The following is a 25268-nucleotide window of genomic DNA, read 5'->3' on the forward strand; positions in this document are numbered from 1 at the left end:
GGTTAATGGGGAAAGGAGTGAGTGAGGGGTGATGGTGCTTAGTGCTGCATGGTCAGTGAGTAGCATGCCTAGGAATCTTTGCATGTTTTGTGAACACAAACCGCCGTGTTTCTGGATGGACCCAGGTGAGCTGAATGCCCTTACATGACCTTTTACTTTCTATTCTGGATCTCAGTGCCAGCAAGAACCTTGGTCATAGGAAACAGAATACACAACTCAAAGCAATCCAAGACAGAAATATGTTGGCTTATGTCATGGAAAATTACGAGGCCAATGACTTCAGGCACAGCTGGATCCAGGGGTTCTGTATTTGTCAGGCTTCTCTCTCACATACTTCACTCTGGCCCTTACCCTTTCTCTGTCCACCTTGGCTTCCTTCTCAGGCAGGCCATCCCTGCACCTGCAGGCTTACTTTCTCTCAGCTTAGCGGAAAGGGAGTACCATTCTCCCTGTGGTTACAACAAAAGGTCCTAGATTGAGTCTCACTGGACTAGCTTGAGTCACCTGCCCCACCCTAAAGCAATCACTGTGGCTGTGAGCACAAAATATTCTCATCACTGGCCAGACCTGGGCGCATGCACACCCTATCTTCTGGACTTAGAGGGGTGGTATTTCAGGGTGTGAGTAACAGAAGAGGAAAGAAACTCTGGGCAGAAAAAAATCTACAGATGTCCACTACATTTGTCTACAGTTGTTTCCTTGGTAACTGGCAGCTTTTACTACTCTCCCCCATAATTTGAAGTCATCAAATTCTTAGAAATGCCAGAAACAGCCTCAGTCTAAAAGACAGGTCCCCGTCCTGCACAGATTCCTGTTTAGACAGTATCTGGACAGAAAATTTAACAGAATATCTTCTGCTTTTCATCTCTTAACTTTTTCTGATGACCAAAAATACACACTGGCTATAAAAAGTTCCATCATTCTAGAAATATGTAACAAATAACATGAAATGCCCTGGAGATGACACCCCCTGAGAAAACTTCTGTTGAACAGTTTGTGAATTTTTCTCCAGATTTTTTTTTCTACATATGTTTTGAATTCAGCTTGAAAGTAGCCTTTTGACTTTTTGCCCCTTAACATTGAAATTCTTCCGCTTGTCCCTCTTTGCTTCTCCTGGGGAGAGGATCAGGTAAAAGGAGAAGAGGGATTACAGAGACCTTTGACCACAGGGCCCTCCTGTCGTCTCACTGGTCTGTTTCTTTGCCCACTGTCCATGTACCTGCATCTTGGCTCAGCCTTCTGGAAGCTTTTATTTAGGGGATTGGAGGCCCAGTGAGGTCATTCATTGGCTCATTCATGCATTCGACAAATATGTACTGAGCTGGGCACCTGGGCCGGGGACAGGACAGATTCATCCATGCCCCTGGGGGCCTTTTTCTTCCTCCTGATTTCCCAGGCACCATGTGCTGCTCCTTACCTCCTGCTGCCTTAGTTGCCCTATCTGTAAACTGGGCATAATGATATCTTCCCTGTCCGAAGGAAGGGGATGGATCATCAGTGCCCGGAGGTCTCTTCCCATCTCAGATCTGTCATTTCCAAGTGTAACTCCCCACAGGCAGTTACCCTCAAATCCAGTCAGCTTCTTCCAGCTGTATACCTGTGATGGAGTGGGTAGGAGCATGGACCCTAGTTAGGAGCCTCACTGCCTGGGTTCAACTCTGGGTAGGGTAACTGACACTTCCAGTTTGCTTGGAGCTTTCCCCATTTTGGCACCCAAAGTCCCACATCCAGGAAAAACCCTTCTGGTCTGAGCCAACCAAGACAGTTGACCATCTTTTGCTTCTGCCTCTTATTTTATTATTTATTTATTTGAGACCCAGTCTCTCTCCGTTGCCCAGGCTGGAGTGCAGTGGCACAATCTTGGCTCACTGCAACCTCCGCCTCCCGGGTTCAAGCAACCCTCCTGCCTCAGCTTCCCAAGTAGCTGGCATTACAGGCACATGCTACCAGGCCCAGCTAATTTTTCTATTTTTAGTGGAGATGGGGTTTCACTTTGTTGGCCAGGCTGGTCTCGAACTCCTGACCTCAGGTGATTCGCCCGCCTTGGCCTCACAAAGTCCTGGGATTACAGACATGAGCCATCGCGCCCAGCCAGTTCTGTTTCTTAATGTGTGAACTCGTGCCAGTCCCTAAGCCTCTCTGTTCTTTGGCCTCCTCATCTTAACTTTGAGGATAAGAGCAATCTCCCCTGCTAGGGTTGTTGTGAGGATTAAATGAGATAATATGTGTTACATTCTTAGAGTCTGGTCAGAGTTCACACTCTACAAGTGCTAACTATTGTTATTCTCCTCTCCTGCCTAGGCTGGGGGCCTCTAGAAGTACAATCGCCTGGGTCACATATGGTTGGGGCTCAGGAATGGGAGTTCTACAGTTTTGGGTTCTGTTCCTGAAGCAGCCACTTTGTGTATGACCTTAAGCAAGTTCTCTAACTCTCTGAACCTTGGTGTTCCTCACCTGTAAAATGGGGACGATAATAAACCCACCTTTCCAGATGGCCCCAAGCCCTGAGTTTGGCCCACATTTTATGATCAATGTGTGACCGCCATTATTACGGATCATTAGTCTGGGTCCATGTGGTTCAGAACATAGAACTGCTGCCTGCCTGACCTCAGTAATTCATGCAGAGAAACAGCATTTGGACCTCCCAGTACAGTTCATTTTGTAGAATTTTTACACTATGTGGATATAAGTGGCTGTCTTGGAGGTCCCTAGGCTTGCTAAGCACAGAGGCCTCAGACCCCCAGACTGGACAGTGCCCCACCCCCAGACGTCAAGTTCACCTGGCCTCCTCTTCTCCAGCCTCAGTCACCTTCTGCTGAACAGCTCCACCTTGGCCTTGCTTACTCACAGACTAAGCCACATGACCTGCCTGCAGAGCCTCAGGTGAGTGACCGAGTGGCCCCATGGGAATGAGTGGGAAGAAACACTTCCCACTCAGTTGGGACCACATCCAGGGAAGCACTGAGGCCACCTCCCAGGGGATCCTTTGCGGATCCCTCCCAGGCCCATCCCTGTGCCCTCCCAGGTGGGTGCCCACTGCTCTTGCCTTCTAATGCCATCAGCTTCCTCTTGGTTACAAAAGTGGCCTAAAGGGCTTAGGCCCACGTTGTAGAACAACCCTTGAGGCACACACACAGTTCACGCTGGGCTCTTGTTAAAATGCTCATTCTGATTCCCCAGGTCTGGAATTCCGCCTAGATTGTGCTTTTTTTTTTTTTTTTTTTTTTGAGTTGGGGCCTCACTGTGTGGCCCAGGCTGGAGTGCAGTGGCAGTGCACAGGTGCAATCGTGTTGCACTGCAGCCTCAAACTCCTGGGCGAACGTGATCCTCCTGCCTCACCCTCCTAAGCAGCTGGGACTACAGGCCTAAGGCGTTGCACCCAAACTTAGCATTTCTTTGTTTGTTTGTTTGTTTGTTTTTGAGACAGAGTTTTGCTCTTGTTGCCCAGGCTGGAGTGCAATGGCGCAATCTCAGCTCACTGCAACCTCCGCCTCCCGGGTTCAAGCGATTCTCCTGCCTCAGCCTCCCGAGTAGCCAGGATTATAGGCATGTGCCACCACGCCCGGCTAATTTTTGTATTTTTGGTAGAGACAGGGTTTCTCCATGTTGGTCAGGCTGGTCTTGAACGTCCAACCTCAGGTGATCTGCCCACCTCGGCCTCCCAAAGTGCTGGGATTACAGGCGTGAGCCACCATGCCTGGCTTCAGACTCTGCATTTCTAACAAGCTTCCGGGTGGTATCAATTCTGGGGGCCATGGTCTGCACTTTGAGTAGTGTGGGTCTAGACTCAGATGGGGTGGCCTTCCTACACTCCCTTTGTGATTTCACTCCCTGCTGCTAGGATAAATAAACATGACACTTACTTTCAATGTGATTTTTCAGAACATGAAGTCTTGTGACTAAAAACAAATCCAAGCAGTGACACAAAGCATTGCTTTGTTTATATCCAAGTACACCTCCTACCCCCTACCTCGGGCAGAGCAGAGTAGGTAGGAAATGAGGTTAGAGAGTTCCAGGAGGTTATATCATATTGGACCATTTCACCCAAAATTAATTTACTGAAAGGTGATCCATTAAAATGTATTTATTTATTTTTATTTTATTTTTATTTTTTGAGACACAGTCTCACTCTGTCGCCCAGGCTGGAGTGCAGTGGCATGATCTCACTTCACTGCAACCTCTGCCTCCTGGGTTCAAGCGATTCTGGTGCCTCAGCCGCCCAAGTAGCTGGGATTACAGGTATGCACCACCACGCCCAGATAATTTTTGTATATTTTTAGTACAAATGGGGTTTCACCATGTTGGCCAGGCTGGTCTCGAACCCCTGACCTCAAATGATCCACCTGCCTAGACTCCGAAAGTGCTGGGAATACAGGTGTGAACCACTGCGCCCAGCCCCATTAAAATTTAATTTGCAAAATAAAAGAAAGTAAAAACAACATGCAAACAAATACTTCCCAAGGGGCTAAGACCATTTGCCTCAGCTATTTATTGTTTTTTCCTACCCAGGCAGAGCAAGGTCAGGGCTCAGTAAAGACAATACCCTGGGTTTAAGGAAAAACCTACCATTTGCATGGATGAGAACACATATGCCCCTGAGAACTGATCTGCGTGAATCAGAGAATCCCACGTGAAACTGGCATTCAGCCGGGCCAGCCCGGAGATCCCTGACACAGAGGCTGAGGTGAAGCTTGGCAAAGAAATGTAGAGACTGCTCCTGGGCCAGGGGCTCTGGATTTGTTTCCACCCAGCCTGCAAGTCCCTAAGTCTCTGGCCAGTCACAGCTCACTGCTGGCTCTCAGTTTTCTCACCTGGACACTGGGGACAATAATTCCCACCTTGCTCACCACTCCCCACCTGCCATGACCCCCAGAAGTTTTGCTACCAGCATATGAATTTCTGGGTGTGTAAGGCTTTGCAAACTGTAGAGTTCTTAGCACAGCACCTGCAAAGGCCTTTAAGCTCCTGAAAGCCTCTTGGTCTATTCCCTGCTTTTCCAGACTGAACAGGAACAGTATCGGTGATGTCGGTTGCTGCCACCTTTCTGAGGCTCTCAGGGCTGCCACCAGCCTAGAGGAGCTGGAGTGAGTTGCCCATTCTGCCCCCAGACCCAGGACAATTTTGGCCGGGAAAGATGACAAGGGCAAGGGGCTACCTGAGCACGCCCTTTGCTTCTTCATCTCATCTCCTTCACCCACTTCTACACTGTGTAAACAACCTGGGGCCTAGAAGCTTGGGGGACCCAAAGACAGGATGTAAGAGTGTCAATTGCAGCAAGAGGGATTTAGGTCAGACAATGGGGAGAACATCCTAAACAGAAGCCAAGGGTTAGGAGCTGTCACTCAACATGGGGTGATGGGGCTCTCTGTGTGAGTCGAGGCCCTTCCTGGGACTTCAGCCTCCCCTTCTTTTTCTGGGAGTGGGGTGTGGACAAGATGAGACGGCAGAAGGCTGATGAAGCTGTTTTCTCCCCCAAGCTTGAGCCACAACCAGATTGGAGACGCTGGTGTCCAGCACTTAGCTACCATCCTGCCTGGGCTGCCAGAGCTCAGGAAGATAGAGTGAGTAGCCAGCCCTACAGAGGAGGGCCACAGGGGTCACACCATGGTCCTAGGAGATACTGGCCCCTAGCTCAGGCCAGCATGGTAAAATCTCCCCTGTGCCAACCTCAGTGTCCAGGCAGTGGGGCTCGGTGACCTCCTGGCCCTCACTGCGGGACCTTAAGCCACCCCAGCCCCTGCTCTTCCCTGGGCCTTTCTGCCTCATTGTCTGGGTAGGTGTGTGGTGTCGGGGGGTTGTCTCTTAGGCCCCCTGAAGCAGGGGTGGCAGACCCAGCAGATGTGCTGGGGTGTCGGGGAGAGGGGGCATCAGAGGACCTGATGGCTGCCCCCCTCCCACAGCCTCTCAGTGAATAGCATCAGCTCAGCCGGGGGAGTGCAGTTGGCAGAGTCTCTTGTTCTTTGCAGGCGCCTGGAGGAGTTGATGTGAGTGTCTGCCCAGGTGGCCTCTGCCCTCTGTGCCCCCCAGGTCCACCTGGCCTCCTCTCCCGCAGTGGGCACAGGGCAGGGCGGGGGTCCCGAGTGGGCAGGCCCAGTACTCAATGCTCATTCCTCTCCTCTTCCAGGCTTGGCTGCAATGCCCTGGGGGATCCCACAGCCCTGGGGCTGGCTCAGGAGCTGCCCCAGCACCTGAGGGTCCTACAGTGAGTGGCCCCCTGCCCACACCATGCAGGGCTGGTGGGGAGGAGGGTCCCCGGGAGCAGTGAGGGGGTCCAGGCCCCCATCAGTTGAGCTGCCCTGCCCCAAGTCAAGCTTGGCATGTACCCACTCTCCTGCCTGTTCCTTCCCTGCCTCTGATGTCTGCAGCAAGAAAATCAGGAGGCCCAGCCTAGTCCTGGCTCTGCCACTGGCCCCTGCCTGACCTTGGCCAAACCCCTGCCCCTTCTCAGCCTCAGTTTCTTCACGTGCAAAAGAAGTACAATGATCCCAGTTCATTGTGCCCTGTAAGCGGGTCCCTGAGGGCGAATGAGAAATCCTGGCAGAGGGCTTCGCAGGAGCACGGTGCCAATCAACGTGGCCTCAGCACTTCACAATTGACCTCATTGCAGCCTCATGGCAGCCCCCAGAGTCAGTCCCAGAGTGCTGGGACCTTGTTTTTTTTTTTTTTAGATGGAGTCTCTCTCTGTTGCCCAGGCTGGAGTGCAGTGGTGCAACCTCGGCTCACTGCAACCTCCACCTCCCGGGTTCAAGCAATTCTTGTGCCTCAGCTTCCAGAGTAGCTGGGATTACAAGCATGCGCCACCATGCCCAGCTAATTTTTGTATTTTTAGTAGAGGCGGGATTTCACCATATTGCCCAGGCTGGTCTTGAACTCCTGGCCTCAAGTGATCCACCCACCTCAGCCTCCAAAAGTGCTGGGATTACAGGCGTGAGCCACCATGCCTGGCTGGTGCTGGGACTTTTATGTGCTCCCTTTTCCAGGCAAGGGAATGAAGGCCAGGAGAGGTGTGGAGAATTTTCCTTACTCATACACGAAGGACCCGGGTGTTGAATTTGGGATCTCAGACCCCAAAGCCAGGGTCCTTGATACCTACCCAGGTCCTGTGTGGATGGGGAATTAGCCAGAGACTGTCTACGGGCTGGCACTGCAGCCTGAGACAAGGCTGAGGGTGGGGCTCTGGAAACGCCAGTCCCTCGGGCTCCTCTCACCCTCTCCTCTTTCCCCAGCCTACCATTCAGCCATCTGGGCCCAGGTGGGGCCCTGAGCCTGGCCCAGGCCCTGGATGGATCCCCCCATTTGGAAGAGATCAGGTAAGTAGGGGCTGCCCAGCCCAGGCACGGGGACAGTCCTGGGCGGGTCTGGGGGTTCCTCTCACAGGTATCTCCCCTACCCTGCAGCTTGGCGGAAAACAACCTGGCTGGAGGGGTCCTGCGTTTCTGTAAGGAGCTCCCGCTGCTCAGACAGATAGAGTAAGTAGCCTCCCCTGCCTGCCTGGGGGACCAGTGGCAGGCTGAGGGCAGCCCTTCTCTGACTGAGCCTAACACCTGGGGAGGCCTTTGAAGTGATAGAAGCCCCAGGGATGGTGGGGGCCTGGCTCAAGAAAGGAAGTCTTTCCTAAAACGCCTAGCTTACCCCAGACCCTGGTGGCTCTGCTCCCTCCTGTGCTGCCTGTGGGAGACAGGACCTGCTAGATCCCCTGACTCAAACAACCCCCATCCCATCCCACGCCCTTCTCCATCCCCAGCCTGGTTTCCTGTAAGATTGACAACCAGACTGCCAAGCTCCTCACCTCCAGCTTCACGAGCTGCCCTGCCCTGGAAGTAATCTTGTGAGTGATTGGAAGAGCCCTGAGCTGGCTGGGAAAAGGAAAAGTTGGGAGGGGTCGGGGGAGTTGGCTCCAGCCTGCTGTGTGGCCTGGAGCTGCTCCCATCCTCTCTGGCCAGTCCTCCCATTTGTAAATGGGGAAGATCATCCTTACTCAGACATCGTCTCAAAGACATTTTAACACTTGAGCTGCAGGTAATGTTGGGTAAAACAGTTTACCTTCTTCTGCCTTTTTCCCCATTTGTAGATTGGTGGGAGGGGAGGTGGACCAGATGGTCTTTAAAGGTTTTTGGTCCAACCTTCCTTTTGGGAGGCAACTGGATAGACCACCTTGCCTGCTTGATGAAACCTCCATTTATGAACCACTGTTGGTAGAAACAGTGGCTAAAGCCAGGAGAAAGCCACCCCCAGACCTGCTGGCTGGCCGTGCTTGGCTGTCTCTTAGCAATCAGAATCCCCCAGACCTTGGGGCTTTGCAGTGCTGCCTCATGAGTAAACTAGAATTCTAGGACTAGCCTGGGACCCTAACCATGGTATGGAGGACAAAGCTGTTTCCTAAAGAACAGGACACAAGTGATTACGAGATGATGTTAGTTTGCATCCTAAAGGTCTTAACCCTTCTCATTACACCAAAGCGAAAGTCTCAGATCAGTGGTAATTCATCTTTAACACCTAACACTGGATTCTCCCTTTTTAACCAAAAGGGTTAAAAACCCAACATCTTAGGAAGGGCATATGTTCCAACTAGAAGTTAATACCATTGTTTGTACTATATTTATTTTTGTAACTACATTCTATATGGAGTCTGTAACACAAGTTTTCCATTGGTAGTAGTAATAAATGTTTCCTTTCAAGATTTTTTTTTTTTTTTTTTGAGATGGAGTCTCCCTCTGTTGCCCAGGCTGGAGTGCAGTGGTGCAATCTCAGCTCACTGCAACCTCCACCTGCCGGGTTCAAGAGATTCTCCTGCCTCAGCCTCCTGAGTAGCTGGGATTACAAGTGCCCACCACCACACCCAGCTAATTTTTGTATTTTTAGTAGAGACAGGATTTCACCATGTTGGTTAGGCTCGTCTCAAACACCTGACCTTGGCCTCCCAAAGTGCTGGGATTACGGGCGTGAGCAACCACGCCCAGCCAAGATTAATTTTTTAAAGTAAGAAAAAAGAGGGGGCCGATTTAAAGAAAAATATGATGCATCTTAAATACAGGATATACATGTATGTGGCAAAAATGGCAACATCTAGTGAACAACGTCATGATTCAAACTTGACGGGGAGGGGAGCAGGGAGGAAGGTAACCTGCACCCTAACGTCCTCAGGGGAGGACACACAAGCACCCTATCAGGTGGCCTCTCTTGAAAACCCTTGCCCCCACGACTGGCGCCCCGCTTTCCCCATTCACTGCCTTGTCTCCACCCCTCGACCTCCTTGCTCTCCTGCCGCTGACATTGGGACCCCTACCCTGCAGGCTGTCCTGGAATCTCCTGGGGGATGAGGCGGCTGCCGAGCTGGCCCAGGTGCTGCCGCAGATGGGCCGGCTGAAGAGAGTGGAGTATGAGGGGCCGGGGGAGGAATGGGACGGGCTAAAGGGGGACCTACATCCCGGGAACACCAAGAGGCCACTGGGTCAGTCCCCTGCCTCCCAGAAAGCCCTTCCTTGAGTTGCACACTCTGGCCTGTTCCAAGCCCCTGCCAGGCTTAGTTCCCCCTGGGTTCTAGCCTTCAGCCTTCCTGCTGCACCTGCCACAAGTCCCCTGTTGTCTTTTGGGTTCCCTGAGAAGGTAGTGTGGGAGACTGTGTCCCCTGACCTTGGCCTGAGGAAGGGACCTAGGAAACTCTCACACCCATTCTCATGGCCGTGTTTCTCTTTCCCCTCCCCTCACTGTCCACTGAGAAGCCTGGAGAAGAATCAGATCACAGCTTTGGGGGCCTGGCTCCTGGCTGAAGGACTGGCCCAGGGGTCTAGCATCCAAGTCATCCGGTAACAGAGGCCTGCAGGGGCAGGGATGGTGGGTGGGAGGCTACACCAACCCCCAGATCTAATGGGACTCCCTGGAGGAGGCGGCAGGGCCTGGGCTGGGGATTATCAAAGGAGACTTGGACCACTCCACCAAGAATTTGGCAGCAAGCAGACTTGGATCAAACCCCAGCTCTGCCACTTGCCAATTGTGTAACTTCGTAGCCATAACTCAACCTCTCTGAACCCCAATTTTCTCATCTGTGAAATGGGGATACTGATAGTATCTACCTCAGAGAGTTGTAAAGACTAAATGAGCATATAAAGCACTGAACCCAATGCCTGGCACATAGTAAGCACTTAAAATGGCAGCTATAATCAGAGCCATCACATACAGTTGTATAGGTTGTGCACTGCACAAGGGCATTAAACCTAAGGGGCACCATTCACATTGTCAACCTGCTAGATTTCTAGCAGATGAGAGTAAAGTACCTTGTTCTACCAAAATCATATATTATGACAATTTCAGACAGATGGCAGTAAAACATCTTGAAAGAGGGTCTTTTCCTTATTTGCACAAATGTGTCATATGAGTGTGGCCTTAGCTGGCATCACTATCTCCCAGGGAGGAAGGTTGAGTTGGAGGACTCAGGAGGCAGGTGTGGGGTACACCCTCTCCCTAGGTCAGCTATGCTGGTCTAACACCTGCCTCTGCCAGGTAACTCTAGGCACAGCTCTACCTTTTTGGGCCTCAGCCTCCCAATCTGCAGATACGACAGATGCCAGAGATGGGAGGATGAATGAGTGCCTATATCTGTGCCCCACAGCCTCTGGAATAACCCCATTCCCTGCGACATGGTCCAGCACCTGAAGAGCCAGGAGCCCAGGCTGGACTTTGCCTTCTTTGACAACCAGCCCCAGGCCCCTTGGGGTACTTGATGGCCCCCTCAAGACCTTTGGAATCCAGCCAAGTGATGCACCCAAATGATCCACCTTTCGCCCACTGGGATAAATGACTCAGGAAAGAAGAGCCTCGGCAGGGCGCTCTGCACTCCACCCAGGAGGAAGGATACGTGTGTCCTGCTGCAGTCCTCAGGGAGAACTTTTTTGGGAACCAGGAGCTGGGTCTGGACAAAGGAGTACCCTGCATTACGTGGGATATGTGTGATCAATTGGGGACATGCGACACACAATGAGGGTGTCATGACAATGCATGACACATACGGTTATATGTGGCAGTGTGACCCCTTGACATGTGGCGTTACATGAAAGTCAGTGTGGCACGTGTTCTGTGGCATGGGTGCTGGCATCCCAAGTGGCAGGATACATGATTGTTGGTCTATATATGACACATGACAAATGTCCATGTCACAGGACTCATGGCTGGCCAGATGACCTCAGGCTGGCCCAAGATCTAATTTATTAATTTTTAAAGCAAATACATATTTATAGATTGTGTGTATGGAGCAGCTAAGTCAGGAAAAGTCTTCCGCCCGAGCTGGGAGGGGAGAGTGTCCATGCACTGACCAGTCCAGGGGCTCAAGGGCCAGAGCTCTGGAACAAGCCAGGGACTCAGCCATGAAGTCCCCTCCTGCCTCAATCCTCAGCCTACCCATCTATATACTTGATGACCCCTCCCTTACTTACATACTAGCTTCCAAGGACAGGTGGAGGTAGGGCCAGCCTGGCAGGAGTGGAGAAGCCCAGTCTGTCCTATGTAAGGGACAAAGCCAGGTCTAATGGTACTGGGTAGGGGGCACTGCCAAGACAATAAGCTAGGCTACTGGGTCCAGCTACTACTTTGGTGGGATTCAGGTGAGTCTCCATGCACTTCACATGTTACCCAGTGTTCTTGTTACTTCCAAGGAGAACCAAGAATGGCTCTGTCACACTCGAAGCCAGGTTTGATCAATAAACACAATGGTATTCCACGTCTAGCCTGAATCCAATGTTTCCTCTTACCCCACTGAAGTCAGAAGTGGTTCACCCCCTGCCGTAAGGACTGGACAGCAGCGCAAACAACAGAGAGGTGTGCTGAGTGGAGCACTGGCCTGGGAGTCAGGAGACATGGGTTCCCAGCTCAGGCCTTGTCTCTAGTCACGTGGCCATGGGCAAGTTACCTTCTCTCTCCAGACCTCGCCTGCAACGTGAGGGTGTTATAGAAGCTCAGCATGTTAGAAACATTTTTTGTTTGACTTGCATAACATTGAAACTACTTTCTGAATTCATTGTCAGTATTCAAAATTGGGAATTTTACATAAAAATTCAGATTCTGCTTGCTTTTAAGTGCTAATCCAGCACTCCCACTGAAGAGTCACATGACTGTGCCTTTTAGATGTGCACACATGCCTCAGCTTGCTGCAGTCCCCACCACTCCCCATTGTCTTGACACCCCACCTGACCCCACTTTTTGCTGCTCTTTGACCCTGGCCTAGAGAGTTTGCATGGGTATGTTGTACCAGAGGAACATGGCTTTGGAAGTCAGACAGGCATGGAATAGAATGTGACTTAACCCTTTGCTACCTGTCTTTGAGGTATGTGGGTTAGCAGCCACCCCCCCAACACACACACACACATTAAGACTGTTGGAGAGGTCAGGAAAGCAAGACGAGCAAAGTTACCGGCAAAAAAAAAAGGAGTTATCCTAGTTCTCCTCTCTTTTTGTAGCTGAATATCATATGATGTGAAGAGATGCCCAAAATGACAGATCAGCATCCTGTCTCCCTCGTGTAGTTAAAACAAGTTGATCTTAGGGGGAGCCTCCCACCCCATTGTGAAAAACCAGGTCGGGAGGGTGCAGTTACAGCTGAGCACCACTGGAGGGCAGGCTAGCCCACTGGCGATTCATGAGATAACTTCCTTCACTGTGGGACCCAGAAGGAAGTTAGGAGGCGATGATGCTAAGGCCCGTCCCCACCTGGCCTAGTAGCTTGGGATGTCCCAGCCTACCAGTGGCATCACCTGGGTGGCTTGGCTTTGACCTTTACAGCCCTCCAGGTTGTTCCTGGCCCCCTGCCAAGCATGAGGAGAAAGTCCTCCAGCCAAGTGCCAACACCCATACTTCACACAGGGCCACCCTTACCAGGCCAGGGTCAGGGCACACCTAGCACCAAATGGGCCCGTCAGCCTGGTCATGGGGGAAAAAGTAGGCAGGAAGAGGATCCAAGAAGTTTACCAGGCAACCCTGGGTCCGAAATTCTGTCTCCCTTTCCTGGGACATGATGCCGAGTTGACCTTGGCCTTCAGTGTGCCCAAGATCACCTTCACACTAGAGGGGTTGCATTGCCTCCTCTCCTTGCCCAAGAATGAAGGATGAATCCCTCAAAGCCTGGAAATAGCTTGGCAGGGGAGCCAAGGCCGAGGAAGGAGCAGAGGATACCAGCCAGAGGCACCTGGCCATGGGGGACAGGGGACCCCGGAGCTCAAGGACACTATTTTCATTTGCTGCTTAGCCATTTTACTTCTCTCTTCTCCTTTTCCCCCCTTCATATCTGCCCAAATTCTACACTCCAAGAAACTTGCAGCAGCTTCCCTGAAATAAACCATAGTATTGCGGCACTGCAGAGCTGGCTGGGCCTACATCAAGTTGGTGTGAAATTGCCTTGTTCATTTTATTAAGAAACTTCCTCTCTTGCCACCTGCCTGCTTGGAGGCCTTAACTGTTTTTTGGTTTTTCTTTTTCTTTTTCTTTTTTTTGAGACGGAGTCTTGCTCTGTCACCCAGGCTGGAGTGCAGTGCTGCAATTTGGGCTCACTGCAACCTCTGCCTCCCGGGTTCAAGCAATTCTCCTGCGTCAGCCTCCTGAGTAGCTGGGATTACAGATGTTCGCCACCACACCTGGCTAATTTTTGTATTTTTAGTAGAGACGGAGTTTCACTATGTTGGCCAGGCTGGTCTCAAACTCCTGACCTCAAGTGATCCACGTGCCTTGGCCTCCCAAAGTGCTGGGATTACAGGCATAAGCCACCATGCCCGGCCTGTTTTTCTATCCAACACGGATGGAGTACAGCCTCCCTGCCCCCTTCCTCCCCAAAGTAGGCTCAGTTTAAATATATACATGAAAACAAATAAAATTCAAAGAAAAGCAAGGTTATGGGGTGGCAAGCAGTAAGATCCAATGGAAACTCCCCGTCTCTGCATGTGAGCCATCGCACTGAGAATGCGATCAGGCTGGTAAGTACCCGCGTCTATCTGCAAGATGGGGAGAATCTCCTTTTACTACTTTGTCTCTTGGCCTCAGTCTTATAATTGTACAAATTGAACGTTCATCTTTCTTTTTTAGTTTTATTTATTATTATTATTTTATTTTTCCATAAGTTATTGGGATATAGGTGGTGTTTGGTTACATGAGTAAGTTCTTTAGTGGTGATTCATGAGATTTTGGTGCACCCAGCGCCCGAGCAGTATACACTGCACCATATTTGTAATCTTTTATCCCTCGCCCCTCTCCCACTCTTCCCCTGCAAGTCCCCAAAGTCCATTGTGTCTGAATGTCCATCTTTCTGATGGAAGTCACAGACTCCCCCTTCGCCTCCTTCACATGCCTCAGGTGCTGTCAAATTGCCTCCTCTATCCTTCCCCTAAACACACATCTGTCCAGCCAGTGGTTCCCAAGCTGTAAAACTGCAGTTACATAAATTGTAAGGGTGTCAGGATCCTGTCACCATGCAGATTCTGGTTCAGCAAGTCTGGGGCAGGATACCCAGACTTCTCCAGCCCTTCCAGACAGCCCCAGACACCTGGGATTCTGCATTTCTAAGAAGCCCCCAAGTGATGGCCATGTTGCTGGGCCATACTTAGCTTAGCAAGACTGTAGATGAGTGGATCGCAACCCTGACTGCACATTAGAGTCACCTGGGAAGCTTTTAAAACTCACTATTTTTAAAAGGAGTATTTGGGCTGAGTGCAGTGGCTCACGCTTATAATCCCAGCACTTTGGGAGGCTGAGGCAGGAGGATCACCTGAGCTCAGGAGTTTGAGACCAGCCTGGGCAAAATGGCGAAACCTTGTCTCTACAAAAAAACACAAAAATTAGTCGGGCATGGTAGCGTGCACCTGTAGTCCCAGCTACTCGGGGCGGGGGGTAGGGGTGGGGTGGGGTGCTGAAGTAGGAGGATCCCTTGAGTCTAGAAGGTGGAGGCTGCGGTGAGCCAAGATCATGCCACTGCACTCCAGCCTGGAGGACAGAGCAAGACCCTGTCTTGGGGGAAAAAAAGAGTATTTAGAAAGCTCCCTGAGTGATTCTAGTGTGCAGCCGCAGTGGAGACCCACTGGTCTGGAGTATGCCGTCTCTTGGAGAGGCTGGGCAAGCCTTTGCACCTGCACCTGCACCCCTTATTTTGTCCTGAGGATCCCATGACCCTCCCTCCCCAGAGAGGGACACTAACTCCAGAGACTTTTCCTAACTTTCCCAAAGGTACAAAGCTGGTAACTGGTGGCACCAGGAATCAAACCCAGGTCACTCCTGTGACACCCACAGTTTTCTCATCTGTATAGTAAGGGGATGAGCAAAAGGAGGTTAGGCACGAGGACCTATGTTCTTCAGCTGCAAAGATGATCTTATGGCTCATTTCTGCACTCCCTTGGGGAGAGTTCTGGATCCTTAGCCACCTGCCCTGCCTGGTTATTTCTGTAAAGCATCGCCAGCTGTGATGTACTCTAGGCCCAACAATCACAGCAACAATCTCCTCTATTTTACAGATGAGGAAACCAAGACACAGAGAGAGAACATGACTTGCCTAAGGTCACACAGTGAGTATTTAGTGGGGCTCAGACTCCAACTCTGGAACAAAAGGAAAGGGTGACTTTGGAGTGGTCCTGGACTGGAGATTTAACTGGCCTGCGGGTCTGTGTGTTCCCTGGAGAGAGAGGGACCCTCAGGAAGGCAGGAGGGCTGTGCACCCTTCTTGGGCTCTGCTTCTGCCCCCAACCCTACCCTTCATGGCCAAAGCTAGGCCTGAGGACCTGTGATGCACTCTAGGCACATCCAGAGCTTCCAGGAAAGACCATTCACTGGCTGGTTTGGTAAAGATCATCTCTCGGCCAGGCGCGGTGGCTCACGCCTGCAATCCCAGCACTTTGGGAGGCTGAGGCGGGCGGATCACGAGGTCAGGAGATTGAGACTATCTCGGCTAACACAGTGAAACCCCGTCTCTACTAAAAATACAAAAAATTAACTGGGTGTGGTGGCGGGCGCCTGTAGTCCCAGCTACTCGGGAGGCTGAGGCAGGAGAATGGCACGAACCCAGGAGGTGGAGCTTGCAGTGAGCTGAGATTGCACCATGGCACTCCGGCCTGGGCGAAAAGAGTGAGACTCCATCTCAAAAAAAAAAAAAGATCATCTCATCCCGGGGCAAGGCTCAGGAAGTTCCAGGGACTGCTGGTCTTTGTCCTGCCTCCCCATCACCCCAGTGAAGAACCCTCCCCTTGGCCCTTGGAAGCCACACCTGGAGGCTCATCCCACACACACCCCAACCTAGCTGCCCAGAAAGAGACCTTTGCCCTGGGAAGGAGAGAACAGTAGAGGAGCTTTCCCCAGGGAAGAAAGGCCAACTGGGGTCCCCTTGGTTAGGAGCCTGGGGCCAGAGGCATCAGTGGTCCTCATGGGACCCTTAGTCCTCCACCTCCCACTCCCCAACACACACCCACACATACTTCAGCACAGGGTCAGAGCTGAGGGAGGTGTCTGAGGCTGTCTGGAAGGGCTGGAGAAGTCTGGGTATCCTGATCCTAGAAAGGGACCGTCCCTGCATCAGAGTGACCACAACCCTGGAACTTAAAAAATAGCAATTATATGGCCGGGTGCGGTGGCTCATGCCTGTAATCCTAGCACTTTGGGAGGCCGAGGCAGGTGGATCATGAGGTCAGGAGATCGAGACCATCCTGGCCAACACGGTGAAACCCTGTCTCTACTAAAAATACAAAAAATTAGCCGGGCGTGGTGGCGGGCACCTGTAGTCCCAGCTACTCGGGAGGCTGAGGCAGGAGAATGGCGTGAACCCGGGAGGCAGAACTTGCAGTGAGCCAAGATCGTGCCACTGCACTACAGCCTGAGCGACAGAGCGAGACTCCGTCTCAACAACAACAACAAAAATAGCAATTATACACTAGCCCTGCTGTCTACACTTGCCTGGCACGTTACAGTCTCACTGAATTCTGTCTCATTGGATTCTCACAACCATCCCATAAAGCAAATACTAAGTCTATCCTATTTTACAGAGAAGGAGAGCAAGGGCCAGAGGATTGAGTGATTTCACCTAGGCAGCCGCTGAGCGGCTGGGATTCAAACTCATGGCCATGACTCCATGCCTGAGGTTTGACACTGGAGTCAGCCACACCTGCCTCTAACCAGGAGATCCTTGAGGGGATCCCTCAAGGATCCTGATATGTTTCCATATCAACCCCCTGTGGCACATGGTATTTTCTAAAGACAGCCATCACAGTATCTTCCGTCCCACATGCTCTTCCTACTATGTGATGGTGACACCCCTCTGTGACTACAACAGAAGTGACATTATGTGACTCCCAAGGCAAGGGCCTGAAACGGATGATAACGCTTCCACTTGCCTCTCTTGAAATGCTCACTCATGGAACCCTATGCCATGCCACTAGGAAGCCCAGGCTACAAGGAATGGTCTCAGGTAGGTGTTCCAGCTGACAATTCCAGCTGAGGTTCCAGATGACAGCCAGCATCCAGTGATAGCCATATATGTTCAAGAAAGCCTTCTAGACAATTTCAGCCACCACCATGATCTGACTGCAACTGTATGGGAAACACTGTGCAACACCTGCCCTCGATGAGCCCTGAGGACCCCGGAAGTGTGAGGGATAAGTTTTGGGGTGATCTGCGATGCAACATAAATAACTGGAACACCCTCCCTCCGCCAGTCCTCACACACCCCTGGCCCAGCCAGATCCCTGAACAGCTGGCGCTCCTTCAATGTGTCTTTCATTCACGAGCACACTGACATGCATGGGCAAACCTGGGTATTCTGATCCGTTTGTCCAAACAGCCTGGACTGTGAAAATAAACACCCAGATGGCAGGTGTTGACACACATACCCTGACATGGGTCTATTTTGGGGCCTTCAGGCCTCCCACTGTGCACTGAGAGGTCTCCACCTGGGCAGGGAAAGACTTCATTTAACATTTTGCAGTCTTGTGTTGGGTGTGGAATGAGGATAAAGCATGTAGAATCAACCTGTGATGGATCCTTGGCCTTAATCAACTTCTTCAGGGCTCTCCTGATCCCTGGCCTTTTTTTTAAAGATAGCTTTATGGGGATATAATCCATACACCATGACATTTGTCCTTTTAAAGTGTGTAAGTCAGTGGTTTTAAGAATATCTACAGTTGTGCAATCATCACTATAATCTAACTTTTTTTTTTTTAAATACAGGGTCTTGTTCTGTCACCCCGGCCGGAGTGCAGTGGTGTGATCATGGCTCACCACAGCCTCAACCTCCTAAGCAATCCTCCCACCTCAGCCTCCTAACTGGGACTACAGGCAGGTACCACACCCGGCTAATTTTTTTTTTTTTTTTTGGTAGAGATGGTGGGGTCTCACTATGTTGCTCAGGCTGGTCTTGAACTCCTTGCCTCAAGTAATCTGTCTGCCTCGGCCTCCCAAAGTGCTGGGATTACAGGCAGGACCGCACTCTGCCTAGAATCTAACTTTGGAACATTTTTTATCATCTCCCAAAGAAACCCTTTGCCAATAGCAATCACTCCCCATTCTCCACTCCCCGGCCGAGGCAACCACAAATCTGCTTTGTCTGTTTGTGGATTTGTCTATTCTGGACATTTCATCTAAATGGAGCCATATAATATTTCTCTGAGACTGGCTTCTTTCACTGGGCATAATATTTTCCAAGTTTGTCCATATTGTAGCATGTATCAGTACTTCACACCTTTCTTTTTTTTCTTTCTTTTTTTTTTTGGAGGGGGGATGGAATCTCCCTCTGTCACCCAGGCTGGAGTACAGTGGTGCAATCTTGGCTGCAACTTCCGCCTCTCGGGCTCAAGTGATTCTCCTTCCTGCCTTCCGAATTGCTGGGATTACAGGTTCTTGCCACTACGCCTGGCTAATTGTTATATTTTTAGTAGAGACAGAGTTTCGCCATGTTGGCCAAGCTGGTCTTGAATTCCTGACCTCAAGTAATCGCCCGCCTTGGCCTCCCAAAGTGCTGGGATTACAGGTGTGAGCCACCACAACTGGCCAGTAATTCGTACCTTTCTATGGCTGTATAATATTCTATGTTGTGTGGATATACCACATTTTGTTTTTCCATTCATCAGTGGATGGACATTTGGGTATAAGTTTTGTGTGGCCATATGTTTTCATTTCTCCCGGGTAGATATCCAGGAGTGGAATTGCTGTGACCCCTGGCCTTTGTACTCTGCCTCCTTGCCTAGGGATCTAGTATCTTCCTTGACAGGCCCAACTATCTCATCCTTCAGGTTTCTTAAAGGAAGCCTCGCTGACTCCCATGGCTGAGTTGGGTCTTCTGTGCCACCCTACCTCCAATCTTTGCACATTTCATATGGTGATATGATGGTCTGGGTCCTGCTCTCTCAAGGTGAGCAACTTGAGAGAGACTATCTGCTTTGGTTGACCACTGTCCATCCCAGTGCCTGGCTCTCCTGCTGCTGGAAAGACAAGAGACAGATTCTGAGGCCAGAGCAATCAGGAAAGTCTTCCTGGAGGAAGCGGGGCTGGAGTTGGGTTGATAGGTTGGTTTGCCCCAGAGCGGGGCAGAGGGCATTGATTGGCTTCGGTGGAAGAAAGGTGAGGAGAGCTTGGAGAAAGGAAAGATGGATGGGTGACAGGCAGGCAGAGAACAAAGCTCAGAGCCCCGGGGGCTGTTTAGTCTCGGCCCCTCTAAGGCTGCAAAGTGCCAGTGACTCAGACGTGGAGGGAGGCTCACAGGCTGCAGCGCGCGAGGCTCCCACATTAACCCTCACCTGCCTGGAATCGAAAAGCCACAATGGAAGCACTCGGCATTAACCCTCAGCTGCCCAGTCCTTGAGCCCCAGGGCCAAGGGCTGTGGACATGGCCTTGAGATCCCCGGGAAAGCCCCGCCCCCCCCCAGAATCTGGTTACGTGAGGCTCAGCCTTCTGATGCCCGGTGGTGAACTTGCCCAGAGAGCACCTAAATACCGCGGAGTGGCCAACGGCTTGAGCGCCCAGCGACAGACAAGTGTCCTAAGAATTGGTGCCTCTTCTAGGGAAAAGGAGGCCTGGGCGCCAAGGCCTTAAAGACTCGCCTAATTTTCCGCACGGATGAGTAGCCCCAGGCCCAGTTCGGATCCGTCTTTATCTTATCGGCTGTGTCAGAGAAATATGTCATATTTCCAATCTCTGGCGGCAAGAAAATGCCGAGCTCTTTTGCTATTGAAAAAAAAAGGGAAGAAAACACTGCGGCCCTAATCCTGCCCAATACAACCCAGAACCCAGCCTTGGGTGCTGCCCCGAGGGCGCAGCGCCGCTCCCATCGGCGCTGGGGGTCCAAGCGGCCCTGGGGCCCCGCAGGCCCGGGCTGAGGCCACCCCTCTGTTCCCGCGTCGGTGGCCCTGAGCGCACAGCGCTCGGAACTCGGAGGTGCCAGAGGCTCGGGCAAAGCAGGCCTGGGGATGGCGCGAAGCCGCGTTGTTCCGATCCTCAGCCACCTGAGTCCCAGCCTGGAACCTTCGGACCCTCGCGTTCGGCCCGAACGTTCGGGCCCCCTTGGTGCCAGGCGCCCCGAGTGCCGGGGCGCGCCGGGCGCGGGCTGGGAGCGGCGGACTGCGGGCGGGACAGCGCCCCCGCTCCTCCCGTGGGAGAGCGCGCGCCCCTCCAGGAAGCTCCCGCCTCGCCTCCCACTTCCCTCCCCACTCCCCTCCTCGGCCGGAGGGAGGAGCCCGAGCCGCCGCCGCCGCCGCCGCCGCCCGCCCGCCTGGCCCGGGAGGAGGACCGGACCCCGAGCGGCTGGGAGCGCACGCGAGCGGGCCGTGGCCGCGCGGGCAGCGCCCTGAGCCTGTCCCGCGCCCGCGGGCCCGGCCGAGCAGGAGCAGCTCCCGGGGATGCCCGGGCGGCTCGGAGCGCGGGCAGCGGCAGCCGTGCGGTGAGGGCGGTGGCGCTCGCGGGACCTGCGGTGAGTGGGGCCCGGGCAGGCGGGGCAGCTTGGCGTTGAGTGCCCAACTTCGGCCTTGGGGCTGGGCTCCTGGATCCAGCTGCGGGTCCGAAGGAAGCCGGGTTCCGCCTCGGGGGGCTGCGGCGCTCTAGCCCCCGCCGCCAGCGCGAACCCGGACTCCGGCGCTTCGGTGACTCAGCTCCGACCCGGCCACGCGGGGGCGCCCCGCCGGCGCCCGGACTGCGGGGAAGGGCGGGCGGGGTCCCTGGGGAGGGGGGCGCCCTCGGGGGTCCGAGCCCAGCTGCTTTGGGGACCCTTCCACCCGCCCCGAGGGGCTTGGAGGGCGTACGGGAGGTGGAGACCCACCGCTGCCGCAGCTGCTGAAGGCGTGAGGTTGCCCTGGCTCTCGGCGGGCGCTGGCTCCTCTCCGCGCCCCTCTGCCCTCCTCCCACCCCTCAACACCCACCCCCTGCCCCAGGCAACTGCCGGAGGGCCGGCTCCCAGCCCCGGTACTGGGAGCGCAGAGGGGGAGTGGAGCTGGGCAGCTTCCCAGAAGTCGGAGTGTGTTTGCAAACTAGTTTTTGCGAAAAAGCTGTCTGGCACCTGTGTGTTTAAAGGGGGTGTGGGGGTGGGCATGGAGAGAGCGGGCGAACAAGGCCCTCTCTTAGTCCCCGTTTCTCACAGCGATGCTCCTCTGAAAATAGAGGGGTCTTACACCCCTCTTCCCTGCTCTTCCCACCCCCTCCCCCAGCCTCGCTCCACATCCCCCCCAGTTCAAGAAGCTCTCCTATGAGGAAGGGGCTGCTTCAAAGGGGATTGTGATTTGCACAAGGTCACAGATGCTGCTGTCTCTGGTAGCTAATAGGGTGTTCATCTTGCATCTGAATCCCCTGCCCCATATGTACTGGGGGAAGGGACAAGGGGTCTGGAAGAATGATCTTCCAGACAAAACACCCTTTTTTTTGTCTGCCTTAGTTTTTTGCTCCCTTAGAGGTGTGTGCTGTCATCAAAGGGTGGGTGGTTTTTTCTGCCCCTTGGGCATCCACAGCTTCCCGGACTGCAGGGAGCCCATGGTTTTCAGGAAACAGGCGGTGTGCGCAGATTGTAATCCCTGGCAGCTGCAGCCTGCCCTGATGGGGAGGCCTGGGAGACCTGGGTCTGAACCCCACCTATGACCAACAGGGAACTTGGCCCAGACTCTCCGCCCCTGTGGCCCTCTGGGTCACCATCTGTAAAATGGGCTGATGTTCCGGAGCCTGACTCCTGGAGAATGGACATAGCATGAAGGCGTGGTTTTATGGCATTCCCCCTGGCATAGGTCCAGGTGAGCTCCAGGACCGCCCCAGCCAGCTGGATTGGAAGGGGTCACCCAGGCAGGTTTCTCCATGGAAAGAACCAGGGACGAAGGATGTGGACGCTTGGGTTCGTTTCGCGGCCGTCACTTCCTGTCTGCGTGCCTTGTCACCCCTTGGACTTGGGGGGTTTTCTGTCTGTAAAATGAGGCAAACTGTGACATGATCCAGCTTACAGTAGGGCGTCTGGGAGGCTGGAACTGGGGAACAGGGAGCAGACATTCTGCAAGTAGGGAGCACTTCATGAGTGGCAAGTGTGGTGTCTCTGGTGGTGTTCCAACGGACACTCCCTCTGGAATGTCATGAGAATTAAAAACTGGGGCATAAGGGAAGAAGATGGCTGAGAATGTAGCCTCGGTTTCTATATCTGTAAAACAGTAAGTACTGGACCCCATCTGGTCCTCCTCCCAGTCCTCAGTTTTTATATCTATACACCTTCATATTCTTTTCAGGTAATTGTGTATTTCTGCAAAGGTAGGATTAAATTAGATTGCAAGGACTCGGGTGCCAGCACTTATTGGTACGTGGTGAGTGCCTGGTTAACTGTCATTGTCATTATCCATGGGAATATTAAGAAGCCTGATGTGGGTGACTGTATCCAGGATCCTTTGTGGGGTTGTCTCAGGCCAGCTTGCTCCTCCCCCTCCCGTCAGGACTTCTGGGCTGTTCTAGGGGCAGGGGCCTGGGGTGAAAGAAGACCAGGAGAGGTGGTAGGTCTCATCCAGGTGTCCCCATTTCCCCACATCTGGCTGGCCTCACAGGGCTCTAAGGAGTGAACAGAAAACAAAAGAGCATTCTCTAGTAATTTTCTCCCTCCTGTCAGAGCAGGAGGCATCATCGCCAGGCACGGTCCCCGATCTGAGAAGCCCTCAGCTCAGGGTCAGGGTGCCCCCAGCCTGATGGAGGTCTCTGTCCCTCTCCCCTCCCCTGACCCTTATTCATAGATGGCACTGGGACTACCGAATCAGGAGCAAAACACCTTGAGGACCCAGCTCCTTCCCCCTTGTAGAATATGGCCTTAGGGAGTGGAGGTGGGATCTCCCCCAACCCTGCCAGACACGGTGGTGTGGGCTCTGTGGGAGCTGGGATGCCAGGTCACCCTGTGATCTTGGCAGGCAGCATCTAGAAAAGTCCACAATCACATATCTCCCCACCTCCCTGTCCAGAAGGGAGGACGTAGGGGTCCCACAGTGCCTGAGGACAGAGCCCAGGTTAGAGGCGCCTCCTGGCTCCCATCCCAATGTCTTCTGCCCTCTTTGGGCCACTGGACCTCGGCTGTCACTCCCATGGCAGAGTCAAGAAGACTGCTGTTCCATACCCTGGAATATTTCTTTCTTTCTTCCTTTTTTTATTTTTTATTTATTTATTTTTTGAGACAGGATCTTGCTCTGTCACACAGGCTGGAGTGCACTGGTGTGATCTCAGCTCCCTGCAACCTCCACCTCCCAGGTTCAGGTGATTCTCGTGCCTTAGCCTCCCAAGTAACTGGGACCACAGGCGCACACCTAGCTAATTTTTGTATTTCTAGTAGAGATGGGGTTTTGCTATGTTGGTTAGGCTGGCCTTGAACTCCTGGCCTCAGGTGATCCACCCACCTCGGTCTCCCAAAGTGCTGGGATTATAGGCATGAGCCACTGTGCCCAACCATGGAACATTTCTTACTTATCTGGCCACACTTGCTCTGAGGTCTGCAATGAGACTGACTAGTGAGATTGTGTCACCATCCCTCCTCACTGCTGCATCTCCTGGTTGTATTTTTCTTGGGGCATTTGCCACTCTTTAAAACCATCTTCTTTACTCATTGGTGCACCAGCTTATCTGCCTCCCTCCCCAAAGGGTGTCAGATCCACAAAAAGGCAAGAGCAAACAGTGTCCGTCTTGTTTAGGGCCATGTCCCAGCACTTAGAACAGTGCCTGGTACATTGTAGGTGCTCAGTAAATCCTTGTGTGAGGAATGACTGCACCTGCCCCTCTTTGCAGCCTCCTGTTAAATGAGTCTGTGATGTTGAGTGATGGATCCTGGGAGAATTACGAGCTTGCCCTCTTGAGTCTCTGGAGGGATCTCTGGCTTACCATGCTGAGTGCTGGAAGGAGCATGGCCTTGCTGACAGCTAGATTTCAAACTTGTAGCCTACAGAACTGTGAGAGAATCTAAGCCATCCAGTGTGTGGTGCTCAACTAGCCCATGGCCAACCAGAGTTTGAAACCCAGTAGCTCAGCTCCCAGCATTCACTGCACTCTTACAATAAACTTTTCTCAGGTTGGGCATGTCTCTGAAAGACTGATGGGAGAGCCGGGCGTGGTGGCTCACACCTGTAATCCCAGTACTGAGGGAGGCCAAGATAGGCAGACCACTTGAGCCCAGGAGTTCAAGACCAGCCTGGGCAACATGGCAAAAACCCGTCTTTACCAAAATAAAAAATAAACAAAATTAGCTGGGTGTTGTGGTGCGTGCCTATAGTCCCAACTACTTGGGAGACTGAGGTGGGAGGATTGCTTGAGCCCAGGAGGTCGAGGCTGCAGTGAGCCATGATTGTGCCACTGTACTCCAACCTGGGTGAAACAGTGAGACCATGTCTCAAAAAAAAAAAAAAAAGACTTGGGGTCCAACCAAAGGAGAGAGGGATTGCAGGAGTTGTCTGCTGGGAGTTGGGCATACTCCCTCCTGTGTTTTAGAGAGGGGACAGCCAGGGCACATCAGGCAGGCCAAATATCCTCAGCTCCTTATAAGACACAAAAGCCTGCAGGGATACAGTAGAGTTGTAGGGAGAATGGGCTTCTGAACCACACTAGGCATGTCCACACCACAGGGCCTTTGCACATGCTGGGGAACAGGTAGAGAAAACAGCACATGCAAAGGCCCTGTGGTGGGGACATGCCTAGCTTGGTTCAGGAGCCCATTCATTCATTCATTCAAAAATATTCACTGAGTACCTGCTGGGCACCAGCTATGGCTGGGATACAGCCATGAATGAGAGAGACCAATGCCTTGCTCTCCTGGGGCTCCTGGTCTATTAACATC

At 52.6% G+C, this 25268-nt stretch overlaps 2 protein-coding genes across 14 annotated transcripts in view; both read left to right on the forward strand.

Annotated features, from left to right (window-relative positions):
• Window positions 1–11713, forward strand: part of NLRC5 (NLR family CARD domain containing 5) — a 94340-nt gene extending 82627 nt beyond the window's left edge. For 5 of the 12 annotated variants that reach the window (XM_016929879.4, XM_063797141.1, XM_016929878.4 and 2 more), the window contains 11 exons: window positions 2800–2883; window positions 5001–5084; window positions 5478–5561; window positions 5901–5984; window positions 6125–6202; window positions 7227–7310; window positions 7398–7469; window positions 7745–7828; window positions 9294–9377; window positions 9723–9806; window positions 10610–11713. In XM_016929879.4, coding sequence (XP_016785368.1) covers window positions 2800–2883; window positions 5001–5084; window positions 5478–5561; window positions 5901–5984; window positions 6125–6202; window positions 7227–7310; window positions 7398–7469; window positions 7745–7828; window positions 9294–9377; window positions 9723–9806; window positions 10610–10721 — 934 coding nt within the window. In that variant the 3' untranslated portion in view covers window positions 10722–11713. Of the gene's footprint in view, window positions 1–2799; window positions 2884–5000; window positions 5085–5477; window positions 5562–5900; window positions 5985–6124; window positions 6203–7226; window positions 7311–7397; window positions 7470–7744; window positions 8020–9293; window positions 9378–9722; window positions 9807–10609 lie in introns of all 12 variants that reach the window. The other 7 variants (XM_063797142.1, XM_016929883.4, XM_054669360.2 and 4 more) reach the window with 4 other exon arrangements.
• An 8988-nt stretch (window positions 11714–20701) lies between these two features.
• The window catches only part of CPNE2 (copine 2), a 55816-nt gene continuing 51249 nt past the window's right edge, over window positions 20702–25268 (forward strand). Inside the window, exon 1 of one of the 2 annotated variants that reach the window (XM_016929891.4) lies at window positions 20702–20915. The gene's annotated coding sequence lies outside the window, so the exon portion shown is untranslated. The remainder of the gene's footprint in view (window positions 20916–25268) is intronic. The other variant, XM_054669368.2, reaches the window with a different exon arrangement.

The sequence above is a fragment of the Pan troglodytes genome, chromosome 18, assembly GCF_028858775.2.
Source record: "Pan troglodytes isolate AG18354 chromosome 18, NHGRI_mPanTro3-v2.0_pri, whole genome shotgun sequence".
Lineage (NCBI taxonomy): Eukaryota > Metazoa > Chordata > Mammalia > Primates > Hominidae > Pan > Pan troglodytes.